At 55.4% G+C, this 21577-nt stretch overlaps 1 protein-coding gene across 1 annotated transcript in view; it reads left to right on the forward strand.

Annotated features, from left to right (window-relative positions):
- The first annotated feature begins 13937 nt into the window (after positions 1–13937).
- The window catches only part of HSPG2 (heparan sulfate proteoglycan 2), a 66916-nt gene continuing 59276 nt past the window's right edge, over positions 13938–21577 (forward strand). Inside the window, 3 exon segments of the mRNA XM_029945880.1 lie at positions 13938–13943; positions 16000–16135; positions 16716–16760. Coding sequence (XP_029801740.1) covers positions 13938–13943; positions 16000–16135; positions 16716–16760 — 187 coding nt within the window.

Here is a 21577-nt window from a genome sequence, read left to right on the forward strand (position 1 = left end):
GCCCTTCCTGCCCTGTCCTCAGCCTTGGTCTGCCTGGAGCTTAGGACCTGCTGGAGGGACCAGCCCAGAGGTGGAGACTGGGGTCGCAGGCTCTGATCAGTCCCTGACAAGGTGCCAGCCAATGCCACCCTCCTGGAGTCCTCATCTGTGCAGCCGCACAGCCCACACCAGCCACAGGGAAGGCGGGGAAGGAGGTGACGTGATGGCAGGAGAAGGAGCCTGCGTTAGGAGCCAGAGGCCTGGGTCCTGGGTCTGCCCCCACCATCAGCTTGACAGGACTCCTCAGAGCCGCAGTATCCTCTCTGAGTCCCTGGCACTGCTCTCCACACACGATCCATCTTATCCTTTACATCCTTTATGTACACAATCCAGCTTGTCCTTATAACAACACTTGGGGGGCAGGGGAAGGTCACTAAAATGAAGCTCAAAGCGGGAAAGTCACCCAGTGGGCAGTGTCACAGAATGGGATTTGAACTTGGGCCCTTCGACACTGGCTGATCTTCCTTGATGTCCTTCCTTCCCCTCTCTGGGCCTTTTTTTTTTTTTTTTTTTTTTTTTTTGGCTTCCCCTCCTGATAACTGAGGGTTTCCCTGATAGCCCAAGGCCCCAGGAATCTGATGGAGGCCCCTCAGGCAGGTTTGTCCTGAGCCGTATCTCGCCTGTGGGGGGACATAGCAAGAATTATTCTTCCCAGGATGATGGGATGGGGGGGTAGTCTGGAGAGCTCACTCTCTTGGCGCATGAGCTCCTGGATGGGTGGAGGTGGGAGGGGAGGAAAGGGAAAAAGTGACAGGTTGTCTTTTGAATTTTCATAGCAGCCTTGGGAGGTGGCCATTTTTATTCCTGTTTTACAGATTAGGAAACAGAGGCTCACTGCCCCTCCCCCGATCACTTTGTGTCCCTCTTTCAAAAATAAATAAACATTGTGGGGGAAAAGTGTGGGGGAGTACGGCGCCTGGGTGACTCAGTCCATCAGGCATCTGACTTTGGCTCAGGTCATGATCTCATGGTTCATGGTTCGAGCCCTGCGTTGAGCTCTGTGCTGACAGCTCAGAGCCTGCTTCCGGTTCTGTGTCTCCCTCTCTCTCTCTCTGCCCCTTCCCTGATCATGCTCTGTGTGTCTCTCTCTCAAAAATAAATAACCATTAAAAATTAAAAAAAAAAAAAAAAAAAGAAAGAAAAGGGAAAAAGAGGCTCAGAGGGGTTAAGTGATTTGTCCAGGGCTACACAGGCTTAGGTGTCTGGTCAACTCTAAGTGATGTGGAGCGGCATGTGACCAACACACATTTCCTAGGATGGCTTTGATTTATTAATAAAATAAAAATAGTCTTCCTGAAAAGCTGTGAGCACGCCCCAGACTTAATACCTGTTCCTACAAACTACACCTCCCAGGCTGCCTCTGACACCTGGCAAAGGCCCAGGGATCCTTTGTTAAACCGTTTCTCCACATTGGCCTTGGAGAACATGGCTCGTCGTAATTATAGGTATTCAAGAGTTCAGAGGAACGAGAGCCTCGTGGGCTGGAGCGGACTGGTTTGGCACTGAACTTGGAGTAGGACTGTGGGGCCAAGAGGGGCTGGGGTGAGTCCCGGCAAGGCCAGGTTCACAGGCTCCAAGAAGGCTCCGTGAAGGGCTTGCGATTCCAGCCGTTTGCCAGGCCTCTCCCAGGACCCCCTGCCCACTCGGCCCTGCCCATCCACCCCCCTCCCAGGGTCTCTGGGGCACCCAGGCTCCAGGCAAGGCATCTCTGGCCCACAGACCTTTGCTCCAGCCCCTCCTCCTCCCCCTCGAGTTCCCCAGGAACTGGGTAAAGGGCTGCAGGAGTGAGCCCAGGGACCCTGGGATTTCAGCAGTTGGCAGCATAAGGACTGAGATGACCCCAGCCAGTCTGCTCCCACCCCCTTCCTGCTGTGGGGCCCTTGGCCCTGAGGCCCCAGCAGCTGTCAGCAGGAAAGGGCGACAGGGAAGGGCCAGAGGTGACTTCTCAGCTCGCCCCTTCTCCCCATGCTTGGACCAGGCCCAGGATTCTCACCAGCTGTTGTCAGCAGCTGCTGAGCTCTGTTCCAGAGCCAGCATCAGGCACCCCATCCCTCCCCAAGGACATCTTCCCACCGTCCTTCATGGCCGCTGCCCCTGGGGAGATGCTGGGCTAATATGGAGGGCGTGATCACATCCCCAAGTTCCTTTGACCCCACAACAACACGAAGGGATAGGAAATAATGCCCCCATTTGTGTGGAAGAGAAAACAGATCCAGAGAGGTCAAGTGACTTGCTTGAAATCACACAGCTACTGAGCGGCTGAATCCTGGCTCCTGGCTCCTGCTTCAGTGTCCACCCCGCTGCCTTTCTTCAGAGTGTGTTGTGCAGGACGACAGAGACTTTGAGGTTCCTGACTCTGACGACCAACTTGGTCACTTAGTAGTTTTAGGCCCCAGGCAAACTATTTTTTTTTTAAATTTATTCAAGTAATCTCTATACCCAACATGGGGCTCAAACTCACAACCCTAAGATAACAAGTCACACACTACCAACTGAGCAGCCAGGTGCCCCCTGCCCCCACCCCCCCAAGCTCCTCAACTGCTTGGAGTAGAACTCTCATTTTCTTGCTTATAAAATGAGAATAGTGCCTACCTCTTGGGATTGTTGAGCAAATTAAGTGAGACAATCAATGTTAAGTACCTAGCGTAAGGCCTGGAGTGTTCTAAGTACCCAAAATGAGATCTGGCAATATTACCATCAAAGAGTGTTCGTATTAGCCACCTGTGCCCCCAGAATGGTGGATGGCCCTATGACGGTTATAGACACATTCCACAAATATTTATATCAGTGAGTAATATTTATTTGGTACCTACTGTGTGCCAGGTGCTAGAAAAAGAGCAGTGACGGAGCAGACAAAATTCTCATCCCTGCTTACATTCTACCCCACATCACGGCTGGAGAGACACAACCTCATCTTTTTTTTTTTTTTAACATTTATTCATTTTTGAGAGACAGAATGCGAGCAGGGGAGGGGCAGAGAGAGGAAGACATAGAATCTGAAGCAGGCTCCAGGCTCTGAGCTGTCAGCACAGAGCCCGACTTGGAGCTCGAACCCACAAACCATGAGATCATGACCTGAGCCAAAGTCCGATGCTTAGCTGACTGAGCCCCCGAGGCGCCTCAAGGCACAACTTCATCTTAACCACCGAAGCCACCAAGCCCTCCTACACACACGGCTATACTGTCCATGTTTTCGGATGAGAAAACAGGCTGAGATCAGTGGCGCAGCAGAGCCCAGGACCCGACTCTTCTGAAGGTCTTAGGCAGTGGCCCTGAGGGCTTCCTAGAAGAGGTGACACTCTAGGGCCTCAAGACCTGGCTGGAGAGGCTAGGAAGCAGCTACACAGTCTGGGCAGCAACAATTTCAGGAAGGTCTGGCCCAGGTCAAGGCCTCTTGTTCTCCAGGGAGGAGGTCCAGCCAGAGCTTTAAATACCCCATGCAGCCCAGAATAGCCCCCATTGTCTCAGCCTGCAGCTGGGGGCCCAGGAGGATGCTGAGGGAGGCTGATCCTGGAGCAGGAGGAGGTCTTCCCTATATGGTATGGGTGGTTTTCTGCGAAGACTTTTCCATTTGGCTCCTGCAAGAAAGCCTGCCTGTGGCAGAAGGGCAGAGGCCTGCCTGGTTCTTCATGAGCAGCGTGCTGGCTGAGGAGGGAGCCCTGTGTGTGTCTGTGTAGGGGGGGACTCCTAGGGAAAGCTGTGGGCCCGAGCTGAAGGTGCTCCTTTGTGTGCTAGGGGTGTGTGTGCATTGGTCTGCCGGGCCCTCCACTGTGGGCAAGCCTAGCCACGTCCCCTCCTTGGGGCCTCCTGGCACCCTCTGATGCTCTGGCTATTTTGGGCACTGGCTGTGTTCAGGTTTGGGGAGGGATGGGTAATCCTGCCTCGGGCGACGATGGTTGGGGTACACTCTGGACAGCCATTCCAGCCCCCTGGATCTTTGATGGTGTGGCCTCTGCCCCTGACCTTAGCCTCAAGGGGTCATGGTTAGAGAACTCCTAGGGGAGGCCAGCCCCACTGGCAAGGGCAAAGAAGGGCGCCAGACAAGCCTTGCCCTTGGAACATTCCCTGCTCTCAGTATCAGGAATAGCTGTGCTTCCTCTAAGCAACGAGTTTGTTTTGACCTCAGTGGGTCACGGAATCCAGAGAACGGTCAGGCTTCCTTCCTCCCATTAGCCACTGGAAAGCTCAGAGCCAAATGAATGGTCGCTCTCCCAGACCCCCAGAAATCGGCACATATTTCTGTCTACTCAGCTCACTCCAAGCTGTTGGTCTGCTTTTGTGAGCTTCCCTTATGTACGTTAAGTTAATTTTCTCTTGCTCTTATGTGTGCATGTTTTTTCTTTAATGTTTATTTTGAGAAAGAGAGGGAGAGAACGAGTGGGGGAGGGAGAGAGAGAGAGACAGGGGATGAGACGATCCAAAGCTAGCTCTGCACTGACAGCAGAGAACCCGATGCAGGGCTGGAACTCATGAACCATGAGATCGTGACCTGAGCCAAAGTTAGATGCTCAACTGACTGAGCCTCCCAGGCGCCCCTACGTGTGCCTCTTTCTAAGCTGCTTTGACTGTTTTCTGGAAGTGGCAGGGGAGGTATAAATAGGTGATGATGGTGATGATGATGATGGTGGTGATGATGATGGTAGTGATGATGATGGTGGTGGTGGTGATGGTGGTGATGGTGGTGATGATGATGATGGTGATGGTGGTGATGGTGGTGATGGTGATGGTGGTGATGATGATGGTGGTGATGGTGGTGATGATGATGATGGTGGTGATGATGATGATGGTGGTGATGGTGATGGTGGTGATGGTGATGGTGGTGATGATGGTGATGGTGGTGATGGTGATGGTGGTGATGGTGGTGATGATGATGATGGTGGTGATGGTGATGGTGGTGATGGTGATGATGGTGATGATGATGATGGTGGTGATGATGATGGTGATGATGGTGGTGATGATGATGGTGATGATGGTGATGGTGGTGATGATGATGGTGGTGATGGTGGTGATGATGATGATGGTGGTGATGATGATGATGGTGGTGATGATGATGATGGTGGTGGTGATGATGATGGTGGTGATGATGGTGGTGATGGTGGTGACCCTGTGCTGGCCAATTCCCTGCAATTGCACCTTAAGACTTGGTCCTCACTTTGTGATGACCTCTGCTAGCCCCACCCTCTTGGCTGGTGGAAGTCATAGCCTAGAATTCTATAATCTTAAGGTTTCAGGCTTTCAGTGTCCTAAAATGTCAAAGCCAGAAGGAACTTTTGGGCTCATCTAGGCTGAGAGCTTTCAAACTTATTATTAAGCAGCGAAACCCTTATGTCAATATAAATAATAGTAGTTTGGTTAAATCCTACACTATTTTGATAAAATAACAGCAAATGCAGAACATTCACTGTGTGCTAGTGCTATTTTGTAGTATTTTACACTTTTATTTAATCCTAACAACAATCCCGTGAGATAGGTACTATTAATGTGAACTAACATGCTCATTTTACCGATAGGGAACAGAAAGGCACAGAGGGGTAAAGCAAGTTGCTCATGGCCTCTCAGCTAACCTGGGGCCGCACCAGATCTACAATGCAAACAGGTGGATTTGTTTTCACTGAAGCAAATATTTGGGGGAGGGGGCCTAAGTTCTATTCATCCCCACCCCCTCCCTCACCCACTCTCTAAAGTAGCCCCCAAGGCTGCTGAGGACAGACTAGAAACCAGTGATCTAAGCCTATTTCATCATTTGACAGAGGGAGCCTGAGGCTGGAGAGGGGGAGGGGCTTCCCCAAGTTGGAAACTGTTTTCAGTCCCTCCCTGCCCCCACCCGACCTCCCTCCCGGAAGAGCAACCAGCAGCTGAACATCCCCTTAGAACACTCAGCTTCCTCAGCCTTGTGGGCACAGGGACCCTCTGACCTTCTGAGGGTCCTAGGGGACCAGGAGTGACCAGGCACTGGGTCACCTTCTCTGTCCCCTCTGACAGGACTCCTCTCCTGAGAGGAAAGGCTGGTGGCCAGGGAGGAAAGAAAGGGTGTGGGTTTTCCCAGACTCCGACAGCGGTTCCCCCTGAGGAGAGAATGCACCCCTCCTGTCAGCTGGCCTGCCTTTCCTCCGCGAGTACTTCAGTGCAGGGGGCCTTGGGGCTTTCTGTCTTCAAGAGCTTCCTTTTGATACCCCCGTGCTGCTGCTGCTGCTGCTGCTGCTGCTGCTGCTGCTCCTTGTGGGCCGTATCTGCCATCCAAAGCAGAGGGAGACCTAGTTGGCAGCTAGCTAAGGGAAAGGGGTCCGTCTGTTGTGGGCGTTCCCAGTGTGTGCTCTGGAGAGCTCTAATCCTGTGAGGTCTGCGTGAAGAAAGGGTTCCAAGTTGAGCAAGTTTGGGAAACACTGAAGAGTTGCCCCCTTCCCTCATCATGGTGTTCAGGACACCCAGGACTTCGGGAGCCAGCCTGGCTTTGTGCAGCCAGCCTTTCCCAGATGTGTTTGTTTGCAGGACCGTCCCCCTCTCCAGAGCTACTGTGCCCAGGATATTAGTCATGAGGAAAGGGGGCAGAGGCACTTCAAAGGGAAGGGGCCCTTCCTTTTATTTCCAGCTCTGTTACCTTCCCTTCGATCATGGGCTTGGCCCTGCCTGCCCCTTCCTCCCGCTCCAGGAAGCAGATGAGGAGAGCCCTGGGAGCAGGGGGAGCTGGCCTCCTTGGCCGCAGCTGTTGAACTGCCATTCCAGCCTGTTTTTTCCTGTTGCCGATGCCCACGGGAGCAAGCAGGAGCAGAGTGACCGTGGCCTGGCGGCCGGACTGCCTTGCGCAAGGCCCTGGAGCCGGAGCTGCAGCCCTACTCGCTACTGAGATCCCCACCCACTCCCTGAGATGCCGGTCTGTGCCGGGAGCAGGTCTCTGCTCCGGGACCAAGGGCAGCCTCTTGTCCCCTCAGAAATGGGCCCCCTGGCTGGAAAGCCCCAGGCCACGGAAACGGCAGGAGGAGGGCTCAGGTGGAACAGAGTTCCTGGTTGGGAACCAAGGGTCTGGCTCCCAGTCTTGGCTCTCCTAGCTCTGTGACTCTGGGCGAGCTCTTTCTGAGACTTGGTCTCTTCATTTATAAACACCTTCCAATCATATGCAATTGTGTACGAGGTAACTCATAGGCACTGGGGATACAAAGTGAGCACAATGGACTAAGTCTCCGTCACGGTGGAGCTGATGCTCCACTGGGGGCAACAGATGATGAACAGATGAGCGTGTAAACATAAGGTAGAATGTAGGTGGTGAGACGCTATGAAGAAGGGTAAGGGGAGTGACAGAGAGATATGGTCAGGGTGGGTCTCTGTGAAGGTAACACTTGAGCAGAAACAAGAGGAAGAGGAGGAGTGGGGACATCTGGGGGCAGTGTCCCAGGCAGAGGATACGGCCAGTGCAAAGGCCCTGAGGTAGGAGAGAATTAGGGGTATTTGAGAACTATTGAGATAAATGTGGCAGGGAGTGGGGAGAGCACAGTGGGAGATGAGGATGGAGAGTTGTGTGTAGGGGTGTGTGTGTGTGTGTGTGTAGGTAGGTCATACAGTACTGATTACCCATAATAAAGGCATTTCTTGTAATCCTTTGGTGAGTCAAGAGTAGTGGAAAGGCCTAACCCAATAGGTTTAGGAAGTGGTCATTGTTGTAAGTGATGTCTCATTGTAACAAAACTTTGTGGAATGTTCCCCCCCCAATAGGCCTGGCACTATGCAAGGGGCTTCATTCATGAAATCTAGGGGCAGCAACCCCAGAGGGCATGGGCAGGCCCAACTGGGTTGGTGGGGGCCATTCCGAAGGCCCATGGACACCCTGGTGCTCCAAGGCAGCAGGGCACCTGGGCACCAGAGAATCTGAGAACCAAGCCAGGCTGCAGGCAGGAGGCAGGCACGTGAACACCGCAGGCGCTGTTGGCACCAGCAATGCTTGGCGGATAATGTTCAAGCCCTGGGGACCTTCTTGCTGGGCGGCCCGGCCTGGAAGCCATTCCCACTTGGCCAACCCCACCGCCTTGGCGGCACCTGGCGCATGGGTGGGGCCGAGGCATTTCCCAGTGACTTCCTGCTGCTTCCCTCTAAGCTGGCAGACAGCTCATTGAACACCAGGGGAGGCCCATTCTTAGGGTGTCCGTGGGGCAGAGACTCTGGGGGAACTGGGCAAACTGGGGCCCTGTGACTAGAACCAGAACATCAGAGCCAAGAGAAATGGTTCTTTTGGTGGAAAAGCCCATTCAGGGCTGGTGCACTGTCCACCTCTGGGCCTAAACACATGCCCTCCCTTCTGCCTGGTGCATGCACTTTGCCCCTTCTCCACCCAAGCCTGTCTTTCAGACCCCACGGAATTGTCCTTTCTCCTGGGAAACCTTCCTCAAACTCCCACCTGCCCCGGTTAGTGAGGGGACCCTCCCTTGGGCCCTCCCAGCCCCCTGCCCTTCCTCTGCAGAGTTCTCCATGCACTGTGTTCTCATCACTCAGTTTAATAGTCTGTCTCCCATAGGAACACAGAGCTCTGTGTCTACTTCCCGGTTTTATCCCCAGGACCCAATGCATAGCAGGTGCTCGATAAGTAAAGGCCAAGGCGGCTTGAACTGAACCTTATACAGCAGTTCCGATTCATTTTCCTTCTTTTACAGGTGAGGAAAGTGAGGCTACCCAGCTAGAAGGTGGCCGAAGGGGCCTCAAATCAGGACTTTCTGAGCAATCTGCCCTCTGCCCACTGGCCACATCTCCCAGACTCATAAAGTGCTCTTACGTGGCTGTGCTGGTGCAAGACCCATTCAGGTGCAACCCAGCTATGTGTAGAGGGACCTTCAAGGCAGAGACCATGTCCGGCCCACCTGTGCAAAGGCTGTGCTTCCCAAAGCGAATCACCCCCCCTCCCCGCCCATTCCACTTGTCTCTCCCAGTGGCCCTGGGAAGGAATCCAACAAAGCAGGATGTTTTTGTGCCTACATTACCATTGAGGAAACTGAGGCCTGGAGGGATTCTTATCCATGTCAATGGTCATGTAATTCGGTCTCTTGTCCCCCTGGGATGAGGTATTAATGGCCTTAGTTTTATTGATGGGGAACGGAGGCTCAGAGATCATTCTATGATCTTGAATAAGTCTTTACTTTCTCTTTCTGAACTTCACTTTCTTTTTCTGTCAGATGGCCTGACCCCCGCCTCAAGGTTGTTGGGCAAGTTCACTTGTTCATTCATTCATTCATTCATTCATTCATTTGGTCATTCAGTCTGTCTGTGTCAGCAGATATTAACTGAGCACCTAGCATGTATTTTCTGATTTGAAGATGCAGCAATGATAAAAACAGAGAAAAATCACTACCCTTCCGGTACTTCTGTCTGCAGCAGCGATGGCCCGTGTGGAAGGTTAACAGCTGCAGTGGGGGTTCACTGCAGTTCGCTAGAAGGGATGGTGTCAAGGGGCTTGTCCAAGGCCACAGAGTGAGTTTTGGAGCAGAGCTGGGACGAGAGAACCCAGACCTCAGCTTCTCGCCCCCTTGTTCTCTGTTGTACATGGCCCTGGCTGGAATGCAGACTTTCCAGGTCATAGGCCTTGGGGTCAGAAGCAGGGCCCTGCTGTCAAACTGGACTTCCACTGCCTCAGCTGTGTGACCTTGGGTAGGTGACTTCACTTCTCTGAACTTCTTTCTTATCTGTAAACTGGCGGGGGTGGGGTGGGGGGAGGCACCAGTGTCTGCCTCCTGGGGTCCTGGGCTTGCATGAGATCAGCCTCATACAAACTTTATCTTGGCACCTGCAGTCTCCTTATCTGCGGGATCCGGCCAACTGGCTGGAGGAGGCCCTGCACCTTGGAAGCCTGAGTGTGGGAAGCTGGCAGGCCTCCCGAGTGGCACGGGCAGTGTAGGCATGCCAGAGGAGGCTGCGGCCACCTCCTTTCCGGCCCGGCGCCCCTCTCAGCCTGCCAGGGGATTAAAGGCCTTTTGGCCTTTGTGTCGGGCTCACCCGCCCCTGGCAGTTTGCAGAACAAAGTGCTGCCCCGACAGATTCCTGCCCCTTTGCCGTCTGCTGCCCACGGACAGGGCACTGGGCAGCCTGGGGGTGGGGCAGGGCACCTCGACCCTGTATCTGGGGCCTGGCTGATCGCAGAGCCGGGGAGCACGTGTTGTGGGGTTCCCTGGGAGCCTGTATGGTAACAGTAGGAGCGTGTCCTTCCCTGGAGATTTGGGGGCCATGGGTGGAGGAGGGGCGCTGGAGCAGTGGGCCAGCAGGGGCTCGTTCAGCCCCCACCCCCGCGCAGTCTTTGAATTTTGATGGAGTGAGCTCACTGCAGCCCAGATGCCTGGAGCCTTGCCCTGGGCAGCTGCAGCCCCCCTGGGGACTGCGGTGCTCAGACCTTCCTGCCCAGCTGCTGGCGGGGCGGGGTGCTGTGGTGGGCTCGGGCCGGGCCTAGGAGGGAGGTGATGGGCTGGCTGCCCAGGTCATGGGAAGGATGTCTGGAGCAGCCTGCAGGGCCCCCATCAGCCCAGAGGCAGCCTAGGAGGAGGCAGGTAACTTTAGCCTTGGTACCAAGCTTCGTTTTCACCCCAGCCTGGGCACCTCCCCTCCAGCAAGCCTGGAGCTGAGGCGGCAGAGCCAGGCAGACCCTTTCCTTCCTCCCAGACCTGGAGGCTGACCGGGCCTGAGCCCATGCCCCGCCCTCCCATGCGTCACCTCTGGTCCATACCCACCCCTCACCTCTACCCTGTGCCCCAGGCATGGGACTGATTCTAACACTTACTGAGCACTTACTGTATACAAGGCTTCAAGCTGAGCGCCTCATGCATTGTTACTTTTATTTACACCGGTGACCCTCTGTGAGCCTCTGTGTCCTCATCTGCAAGACGGAAATAATAATGCAGCTGAAACCCTGAGGGTGAAATGTGCGTTGGAATTCGGAAGTTTGCACATTCGAGAGAGGTGACACCGTGCACGTGAGGGCGCACACACTCAGCGGAGTCTGGGGCAATGCCCCATAATGAAACACGCTGATACTGCGGTAGCAAAACACACTACTTACTACTCATTGTAAGTGGAGAAAATAGGCTACTACGAGCTTCCTGTCAGAGATCAAGACCGGGCACCAAATGAACGTGTTATAAACATATTTAAGAAAAAGAAAATGCTCTTAGTTTTCGGAGCTCTTTGGATTTCCCCCTATCACAGACGAGGGGTAATGGCCCTGGAGTGCCCACCCTCCCCCAGGGACTGCGAGGATTATTGGAGGGGGTCCGCATGTCGAGGAGAGGGCCTGGTGTGGAGAAAGCCGTGGATGGAGTCCGCCAGCTTCTCCTGTCATCCCTTCCCCCGTCTTCCTCCAGCTCTGCTTCCAGCAGCACCAGGGGCTCTAAACTACACAATCCTCACTAAAAAGCTCCTTTGAAAACCCCAAACCCTACATCCCATATCTGTATCTGCACCTGCCCTTGCACCCCAGACTTTCTCTACCTTCTGTGCCCCTCTCTAATGGCTTGACCTTTCACCTCCAGGCTGAGTTCTTCCCAGCTCGCCTTGGATCCCTCGGCATCCTCACCAGGCCGGCAACAGAGGTTTCCAGCCTGTGTCCCGTTCCCACAGGATCTCTGCAGGACTTGAACCTGGAGCCTCATGTGCACCCTCATGCCTATCAGGAAGGCCTGGCTATAACCTAGCCTTGGGAACAGAAGTTCCCCACCTGTCTGGGTTCCCCCGCCTCCTGCCACCCACCCGGGGGCCACCAGGCCCACACCCCTGCCCCCAGCAATTGTTCCCAGCACATTAGAATAGTCCTCTGGCCTTGGCCTGTATGAGTCAGCTGCCTCCATTTCCCCCACCAGGAACCTGTTGTGTCTGGAAAATCCCCCTGTCTGCTGGACTCCTTCCTCTCTGGTCCAAGTCTGCTTTCTGGACCCCTCCTCTCCCGTCCTGCCATCCGGCTCCAATGCCTGCCTGAGCACTGGGTTCCTCTGGGAGGAAGCCAAGGTTTCTGATAGCCGGAGATGGGCTGGAGGGCAGGAAACCTGAGTTCTATTTCTGCCTTTGACCTTGGAGCCACTGGTGGCCCCCCTCGGGATGTTAGGCATGCACTGCACCGGCCCAGGCCGCTGGCAGCTCAGTTGTCCCATGGGCCAGCTGGGAGCTGGCTGGTTTGGGGGTGGGAACCAGCCAGCCCTGCATGTCCTGGCCCTACCCTAGCCTTGCCCCTGCCTCTTTCCTGGTCAGCAGGTGCAAAACCTGGAGGTCCTGGGTCTGTCCTGGCTCTGCCTGCCACTCACCTGTGATCTTGGGCAAGTTACTTGGGGAAGGGGGGTGCTGTTCCCTCCTCTGTGAAAGGGGGCCATTCACACCTGCTCAGCCACCTCAGGCAGTCATTGCCAGGGTCTAATGACCCTGAGATTGAGGGAGTGCTCTGTAAACTGTAAAATAGCACTGTGGTTGAAAGAGTTTGTGGGAGTAACTCTCAATGACCTCAGTCAGTTCCGGCTCAGTGGTAAAAGCTTAGACATTGGAACCAAACCACCAGAGGTCAAGTCCCAGCTTTACCACCTTCTAGGTCTTCAAGCAGATGACCTGACTGCTCCATTTTCCCATCCCTACAGTGGACTATTTAACACCTGTAACCTGGGTTAACATTTATAAAAACCCTACTACACCACGCCTGGTGTGTAGTAGGTGCTCAATAAATGTTAGCTCTTTCTATTTGCAAGTGGAGCCCAGACTTTCCAGATCTGAATCCAAGTTCCCTTCTACAGTCAAGTCTCAGGCTCCTTTGGGCTCCTTCCGGGAGCCTCATTCCGGTCTGGCTCCCTCTCCCCTCCCAGATGTGAAATACAGCTGCTAAAACCTTTTGATCTTCAGCTTTGCACAAATGAAGTCTCTGCTCTTGCTGGCTCAGCCCTTGCTGCAAGCCCTGATCTGACCTCAGAGCCTCAGGCCCCGGGGAGGGGGCTGCTAGCAAGGGCAGGCTGGCATGAGGAAGGGCCCCTTCCCTGGAGTCCCTGGGGTGGGAGGGCTTCTATCCAGGCACCGACATACTCTGGATTCTCTCGCCCCCCTCACTGCAGATGTGTGTTCCTGGCATTTTTTCCCAAGTTGAATCTCACTTTGCTATTTCCTGTCCAGTCTCAAGTCACCCCCCGCCACACACACACCGCCCCCGCCCTGGCCTGGGAGAAGCTTTGGACCTTGCTCACCACCGGAGTTTTCCTTTCCAGACAGCAGTGTCTAGGGGATGCTGGGAAGCTCTGTGCCCCGTGCATGCCCCCACCCCCATGGGCTGGTTTGCATGGGAAGGGGGAGGGTGTGGCAAAGACAGAAAAAAGCCCTCCCCGAGTGGGAAGGATCCAAACCTGCCCCTCTAACCTTTTCTGATCTGTAGTCCGACATGTTATCCACTGTGCCACTGGGCCATCCCCTACCCCAACCTTTTCTGCCCAGTGTCTATGCCTCTATGCCAGCCTTAGCCTCGCACTCTCCTTAAGTCAGTCAAGGCCAGCTCTGGATCCGTCTCCCACCTGGTGGGAACATGACCTTCACCCCACAGCCAGGGAAGGAGGGAGAACCGCTCTCACGGACTGATCTTGTGGTTCTTAGCCAGCGAGTGCTAGAGTTCTCTGAGCACATGCCAATCCATCCCTCCCACCTGGGTCAGAAGGGACCCAGGAATCTGAATTTCTCACCAACTCCTGGAGATTCTAAAGCTCACTCCTGGATACAGACCCTGTGGGCATGGCCCAGAGGTCTTCTGGCCACCTAGGGCAGGGATGGGCATTTGTCTAGAGAGAGGACAGGGAAGAAAACGGAACAGGAGGAGGTGTTTGCCCGTGGATTGGAGGGGAAGGGGCATTAGGCCGTGGCAGAGAGTAAGGTGTGGGCAACGTGCACCTTATACTAGGCTTCGCAGCACCGCAGGCATGAAGGTGACCAAATGGCAACCAGTCTAGAAGGAAGCTCTCCGCCTAGGCAGGGAGACCGCAGATAGACCGCGTGGAGCCAGATGATACCTCCAAAGCAAGTCAAGTTCAGGAAGCAGCTAGAATGCATAGGTGATGCCATTTTTGACCATTCATTCATTCATTCATTCATTCAGATAGTTATTGAACATGGGCTGCTGAGAAGGTAGAAATGAATTAATCACCGTCCCTGCCTTCATTCCAATGGAGATACAGATGATTACAGTGTGAGCCCAGAAGCACCCAGAACCCAGCCTGGGGACAGAGGTGACTGGAAAGGGCAGGAGTCAGGAGAAAGTCTCCCAGAGGAGATTTTCTTTCCTCTTTAAATTATTTTATTTGATTGAGATTTTCTTTTTAGTCATCTTTATTGAGATATAACTTACATACAGTAAAATGTACCCATTCTAAGTGTACCATTAAATAAAGATAAGATGTGTATACCCAGGGAACTGTCACTCCAAAAATTTCCCTTGTGTCTCTTCCCCATCAGCCCACCCCACCCCCGGTCCTGGGCAACTAGTGACATTTCTGGGACTGTAGATTAGAATGTTCCTCCCTTGAGTTTCATATAAATGGGGTCACACGGTATGTAGTCTTTTGTGCCTGGCCTCTTCTGCTCATCCTGTGACTGTTTCATCTGTGTTGCTGTGAATATCAGTAATTTGCTCCCTTTTCTTACTGAGCAGTTGGAGGAGGTGACGGTTACCTGAATTGTGGAGGGTGACTTAGCCAGATAAACGAAGCAAGGAAGGGCATTCCAGCAGAGGGACTAGTGTGAGAAAAGGCCAAGGGCTCCAGGACATGAGCTGAGTAAAGCTGGGGGGGGGAGGGTAGGGAGGGAGAAAGACTGGCTGTCTCTTTGTTTTTCTTCTCCTCCTTGGGCCTCTCTCCTGCTACCATCACCTTGTCTAGCCGGTGAAAGCTGGGTTTGGTTTTCAAAAGTGAGACCATTTCCTTCTGGCTGGACTGGGCTCCCCAGAGAGGGCTGAGGCCAGAAAGGGCCCGAGACTCTCATGCCAGGCCATCTGGGGCTGGACATGCATTACGGGGCCCCTGCAAATCCATGCACGCTTGTGCTCAGGGCTCTGGGGTTTCCTTGGGCTCCTCCGGGTTTATTTTTCCTCTTTGCTATCTGATAAAACTTCTTTGGCGACATCTCCATCTTGTCTAAGAGGAAAGAGGCATTCGCTGCCCCTAGCCCGACCTGAGAAAGGCAGGTGCTAGGGCCCTGCTGCTCTAGCCTGCAGGGTGCAGGGTCCCAGCAGGCCCTCTGTGGAATGGGAGCTTGAGGTAGAGCTTGTGCTGGGCTCAGCATCAGTCTGAGGTCACCCAGAGTTGACACCACGCCTGTCCTGCCCCCGTTCAGCCCAGCTGCTGGGCTCCACTCACTCGGCTGCGTGCACAGATGAGCTTGTCGGTGTGGCCACAAATGCCAGAGCTGGCTCTCCAACATGGCTGGAATGTGTCCCCGGTGGCTTGGAGCTTTGGGAAGCCAGGCTAAGGCAGAGAGAGGAGGTTGAGATGGCCTCCTAGGGGGCGGCTCTCACAGCCAGCCGCGTCAGTGGACTCACACCTGATTTCTGCCTCTGCCCCCCGTCCATGCTTCCTTCTGCCTCTGTCCCCCATCTTTGCTGGCCCAGCTCACCCTTTCCCTGTCTGTGTCCCCCTGTCTACTACCGCATGTCCCTGATGACCCTTGCTTGCCTTCTCCAAAGGAGGAGGCAGTCATCACTTACCAAAGTGATTTTTAACTTTGTCATCTGTTTGAGGATTCATTCAGACTCAGTGAATGTGCAGGGCTGGGCCCTAAGGCCCCCAGCGGCGAATGGAACTTTCTTTGGCAAAACTGAGTCAAAAGGCGTAGCTCAGCCCCAGCCTGACCCTCACAGCCAAACCACATCTGACTTAACCACTACAGGGCCTTGGGGTAGGACTCTGGGTCCCCCTTGAAGTGAGGGGAGGGGTCCTTTGCATGGTGGGGGCTGGAGAATGTGACGGTCGGCCGTGTGATCTCCCGCAGGTGACTCACGGGCTGCGGGCATATGATGGCCTATCTCTGCCTGAGGATGAGGAGACAGTCACGGTGGACCGGGCGGGCAGGAGCTACTCAGACATCTCTGATGACGAAGACTTGCTGGCTGACGATGCCTCTGGAGGTGAGCAGAAGGTTCTGGTGGTAGCAAGTGGCGGAGGTCGGGGGGGGGGAGTCAGGGCTCTTCCCACCGGCCCCTAAAGAGGCCCCGCAAAGCTTGCCCAAGGGAGTGCCTCAAGAGATGGGCTAAGAGCTGTGTGCATCCTCAGCCCTGGTCCCAGTGACCCCAAGACTTCGAACCCGTGTGACCCTGAGGCAGGGGCTGCTCCTCTGCCCCTGCTGTGTCCCCACAGCACAGAAGAACTGGGACTCCAGGAAGCTGGGAGACGAGGCACGGCAGAGGACAGTTCCCGCTGCCCCTACCTCCCATGCCTCCTCCTGGCCCCATCTGGGGGCCTGTGTGACAGGGCCCCTTCCACCCCAGGACGGACCGAACCATCCAGTCCCCGCACTGTGCAGCCTTGGTCCACACCCTCTCTGATGGAGGCTTCCAAGCTGACTTTTACAGGCCGGCGTCCCCAGGCAACCGCTCTGTGCTTCTATGACCTTCTGCATGGTGTGCCAGGTGCCCCACACAGTGCCCGACACCCCCATAGGTACTGAACGGATACTCGTTGCTGCATAAATCTCTCTTCTGCTTGCAGACGGCCTGGGTAGCGGGGAACCAGGCAGCGGGGACTTTCAGATGGGTAAGTGGCTGAGGGCCCCCATCGTGCCCCCTGGGCAAGGTCTTCCCCACCGCAGAGGTTCCATCTCTGGGCGGGGGGCGGGGGTGGGGGGCGTCAAGGGCTTTGTCGACCTGTCGTGCTGGGCAACAGTTGTGTGGCTGGTTGGCAGGTCCCTGCAAGGTTGGGGATGGCCAGGCTTTGTGGTTGTCTGCCACAGGGACAGGGCTTAGCGCACCAGGCAGGAAGCGCCCACTTGTAACAGGTGCCGAGAATAGCAAAATTCCCGTCTCCCAGCGCAGCTCAGCTGTGGAGTCCCTCCCTAGATCCCTCCTTGGGGGTGTTGAGCTGGGGACCCCGGGCAGAGGTAGGCAAGTAGAGGCGCTCTGTGGCACAGAACATTCGAGTAGAGCTGGCAGTGGGTAGAAGTGGCCTCACCCTGGACCTGGGTGGGACTGTGCCTTGAGGTTGGGTCACCTCCTGGGAAGCCAGGGGCTCCTGGGTTGGGGAAGAGGGCTGGGCTCTGTGGAGAACCAGGCCTCCAGCAGCTGCTCGCCCTATCAGCGCTCATGCACAGTGGAGCCAGGGCCAGGCCAGCGCTGGGACCCAGTCCCTGCCTCCTTGCACCCCAGGGTTCTGGGTAGAGAAGGCACTACCCAGTCACAAGGCCCAGAAGCTTCCATATGGTTCCTGCTGCCTTATCTGAAGCCAGTGCTGAGCACTGTGCGGTCTGGGCCAAGGATGGAGCTCAGCTCCAGTGGACCACCGGGTGGCCACACTGCATCCAGTGGATGCACGGCATCCACTCTGCATCCAGAGGCTCTGCACCTCTGCGGGGGGGGGGTGGGGTCGCCTCCCTTTGTGACTGGTGCAAATGCCAGAGGGAATGCCCTACCTGCCAAAGTGCTGACCGAAGGATTGGCCCCTAGGTGTCCTGGTCCTGACCGTAACCTCCCAGCACCTTGACTCAGAGCCAGCCTGCAGCTTTCCCACATGGAGGTCTTTCCAGAGCTGCAGGATGCTTGGGAGCTGGGCGGGGCCTGTGCACACAGCCCACACCCTAGAATGGCCTGTGCTGAGGCCTCCCTGAAAGCCGCCTCTTGCCAAGCCAGGCCTGTCTGCTGAGGCCCTGGTCCGGTCCATACTGTCCATGGGGGAACACCGATGGCCCGTCCCCTGGGGCTGTCCCCTGCGGCAGCTCTGCCCTCTCTGAGGAGTCTTGGCCAGCCCCCTTCCCCCTGTGAGATGCAGCTGTGAGGCCACGAGGGGTCAGAGGTAGGGAGCTGGGAGCAGCAGCTGGAAGGACCTGGGCTTGTGAGTGGGGCCTCTCCGTGGGAAGACACAGGGCCTCAGACCCCCCAGGCCCAGCCCTGGCGCTGGCCCACTGCCCTTGGGGCAGGTCCAGGCAGCTGGGCTGAATCTGAATCCTGGGGGCAGCAAGTATGTCTCCCACCCTCTCAGTTTGCCCACTTCAGCCTTGCCCAAGCGTAGTGCCTTCCCTGAGCTGGGTAGCAAGGGCCATTCTGACCAAGGTGGGGCCACATCTGGCCACACCCCTTGCCCCAGCCCCATACCCTGGATCCTAGCCCCTGAGATGGCCTTCCCCACCTCGCCCCTTCCCTCACGCAGGGCTGTGGCTCCTGCACGCTCTGCCCCAGCCCTGCCCCATCACCTCCCCTCTTGTGTGCTGGCACCCCAACCTGGCAGACAGCCCCCTGACTGTGTCTCCTCCCTGGAACCCCTGCCCTCCTCCCCTCACCCAGTTTCTTTTCATCTTCTGACCCGTCTTTCTGTTTCCCACTCTTGTCTGGTCTGGCCTGCTTGGACACCTGTCTCCACGTCTCCTGCTCCCCCCCCCCCGCCCCACCCCCCCATGGGCTGTCTCTCTCCTCTTTGTATCTGCCTCACCTGTGCGTCATCCTGTCTCATTCTGTATCTCTCTCTCCCTCTTTCCCTCTCTCCCTTCTGCCTCGGTCTCACTCTTGCTCTCATCCTTCCCCCGCTTTCTCTGCTTCTCTGTCTCTTCATGTCTTCATCTCTCCCTGTGGTTCTCTCCACCTCTCTTGCAGGCTCCGTCCCTCCTGGCCTCTCTCACTGTGGCTCTGCTCTGCGGGCCCCAGGCCAGGCCACCCTCCTGTGGCTGATGAGGAGTCTCCTCCCAGTGAGTGAGGCCAGGCAGCCTGGGGCGGCTCCCACCACCTCCCTCCCCATGCTCTCTCCCTGCTGTCCTTTCTTTCTCTCCTCCTCCTCCTCAGCCTGCACTTTGTCACACGTGAGGCTCAGAGGCATTTTTTTTTTAAGAGTAGGGGTCTGGCCGGCCCCTGCCCAGGACACAGCCAGGCCCCCTCTGGGCCTCCAGGTCTAAACACAATGGGTAGGGGGTGGGGGGGGCGGCTAAAGGGCCTGGGTGTGTGTGGCGGCATTCCACTGAGCAGGGAGTTGGTGAGAGAGTGTGTTTCGGGGCTGGGGGTGGTCAGGTGTGCATTCCTCACCCCCACCTGGTGCAGCCAGTTCCGGGCCCCCTGCCCCTCCAGCCTCTGGCTCCATGCCTGCTGTCTGGATGGGGTCCGAATGAGGGCCAGGAGGGAGAAGGCTGGCAGGGCCAGGCACCCAGAAGGCACACTCACCCCGAGACCGCTTCGGTCACTCAGCTCTAGGGGCTCGTTCCTAGAACTGACCAGGCTTTACCTTCTGTCTGAACCCTCAGGCTCTGGCCGCAGGGAGGCAGTTCAGGGTGAAAGAGGGAGGGAGCTCACCCTGACCCACCCCTGGTCTTGGAGAAGGCGGGGGTGGGGTCAGGCGGGAGGGTCCGAGCCCTTCCCAGGGCCTAGGAGAAAGGGGCTTTGTGGTGCCCCGGCCCCCTCCCCCAGGAACGGGCACATTCCTGCGCAGAGGCCCGGCCTCCTCGCCTGCGCTGGGCCATGGGGCTGAGGCCAGGGGCTGGGCTGAGGGACTCTCAATGGGCCTCTGTGCCTGCTCACAAGGGGCCTCTGTGGCTGAGCCTACGGCCTCCACACGCGGACCCACAGAGCCCCACCCACCCGGGTACCCAGGAGCCCAGCCCAGCCCAGGGCAGCACCGCAGTCACAAGCACCCTCTCTCCGTGTTGGAGCACACTCCTGCCCCTTGCCGCACACCCCACCCTGACCCCACAGGGCTTGCTTAGCCCAAGTCGCAGAGGGAGAGCATTCTTGCTAGGGGGCGGGGAGTACACCTGTGGGCCCGAGAGTGAGGTGCAAGGAGGACAGGCCTTGTAGTCTTGCACGAGGTCACAGGCCTGTACGTGACAATTTTACTCCAGAAGCTAAGCTTTAACCACCAAGCCACACTGCCTCTCATACAGTAATAACTCACGTTGTATTGTACCTATGTGTCGAGCTCTGTTCTAAGCACTTACATATTTAAACTAATTTGTAACTCATTAACTTGGCCCTTATAATTAACACCTAAGTTCATGGACATTATAAGATTTCATGCATTAAAAATCTTGTATATAACACACGCTCAAGAAACTGTGTGCGCGCTCGTGTGTGTGTGTGTGTGTGTGCGTGTACACACTAGTTTGTGTGTATCAGAAGCATATGATGTGGATTGATTCAGCCATCATTGGTTCAGTATCTACTCTGCGCCAGGCTTTATTCTTATTCTAAGTAGCGCACACACGTTTGTGTGAGACTCGCTTGCAGCTTGTATTGACTTGTGTTTATAACTTCTAAACGAACTCACAAACATGAGATTTAGTGGGTATAAGATATCTTGTATATGGTAGGTGCTTAAGAAACAGCTGTATGTGTAGACTCACACCAATCTGATACGTATCTGTCATTTAAAAGGCACCTACTATGTGCCAGGATCTGTTCTAAACAGCTATACATATTTAAACTCACTTGAAACTCATTAACTTGGCATTTAGAATTAATACCTAAGTTCATGAATATTCTAAAATTTAATACATTAAAAATCTTGTACAGGGTACCTGGGTGGCTCAGTTGGTTAAGTGTCTGACTCTTGATTTTGGCTCAGGTTCATAATCTCCTGGTTTGTGGGATCGAGCCCTGTGTCAGGCTCCGCACTGAGGGCACAGAGCCAGCTTGGGATTCTCTGCCTCCCTCTCTCTCTGCCCCTCCTCTGCTCACACTCCCTCTCTCTCAAAATAAATAAACATTTTTTAAAAATCTTGTTCATAATAGGTGCTGTGGAAACAGTTTGTGTGTCCAAGTGTGCACACTAGTCTGTGCGTATCATAGGCCTATGCTATGGGTTGAACTCATGAACGTTATGAGATTTAATGTATATAAAACGTCTTGTGTATAGCAGGTCCCTAAGAACAGTTGTGCCAAGCACTAACTCTGGGGACACAGAGGTGATTGAGATCCAGGTTGCTCTCTCATCAGGTTTATTTTGGGGGGAGAGAAGGTGACAGCAGCTTCTGATTCTCCAGCACTGGCTCTGTGCCAGGTGCCGTGACTCCGTGGGTGGGGAGATGGTGCGTGATGTCATTTCTTCCCTACAGCCAGTGTGGTAAATGTAATTAATATCCTCATTTGACTGAGGAGGAAACAAGCTCAGAGGCAAGGTCGGTGCTTGTGGTGTGGCTGACCGCGAGCCCCTGGTTGTCACGTGATGCTCTCTAGTCCCCGTGTGACCAGGCAGGATCGATGCAATGCGGGCTGGAAGGTGTTCTGATGGAGGGGCTGGGGGTCCGGAGAAGGGGTCTCTCACCCAGCCGGGGTTGGAAGGTAGAGGGTGGTTCAAGAGGTCTTCTTGGAGGAGGTGATGGCCGAGCTGAGAGCCCTGAGGGATGACAAGAACCAGCCGGGAAGGAGCGGGAAGCATGTCTC

The sequence above is a fragment of the Suricata suricatta genome, chromosome 8, assembly GCF_006229205.1.
Source record: "Suricata suricatta isolate VVHF042 chromosome 8, meerkat_22Aug2017_6uvM2_HiC, whole genome shotgun sequence".
NCBI lineage: Eukaryota > Metazoa > Chordata > Mammalia > Carnivora > Herpestidae > Suricata > Suricata suricatta.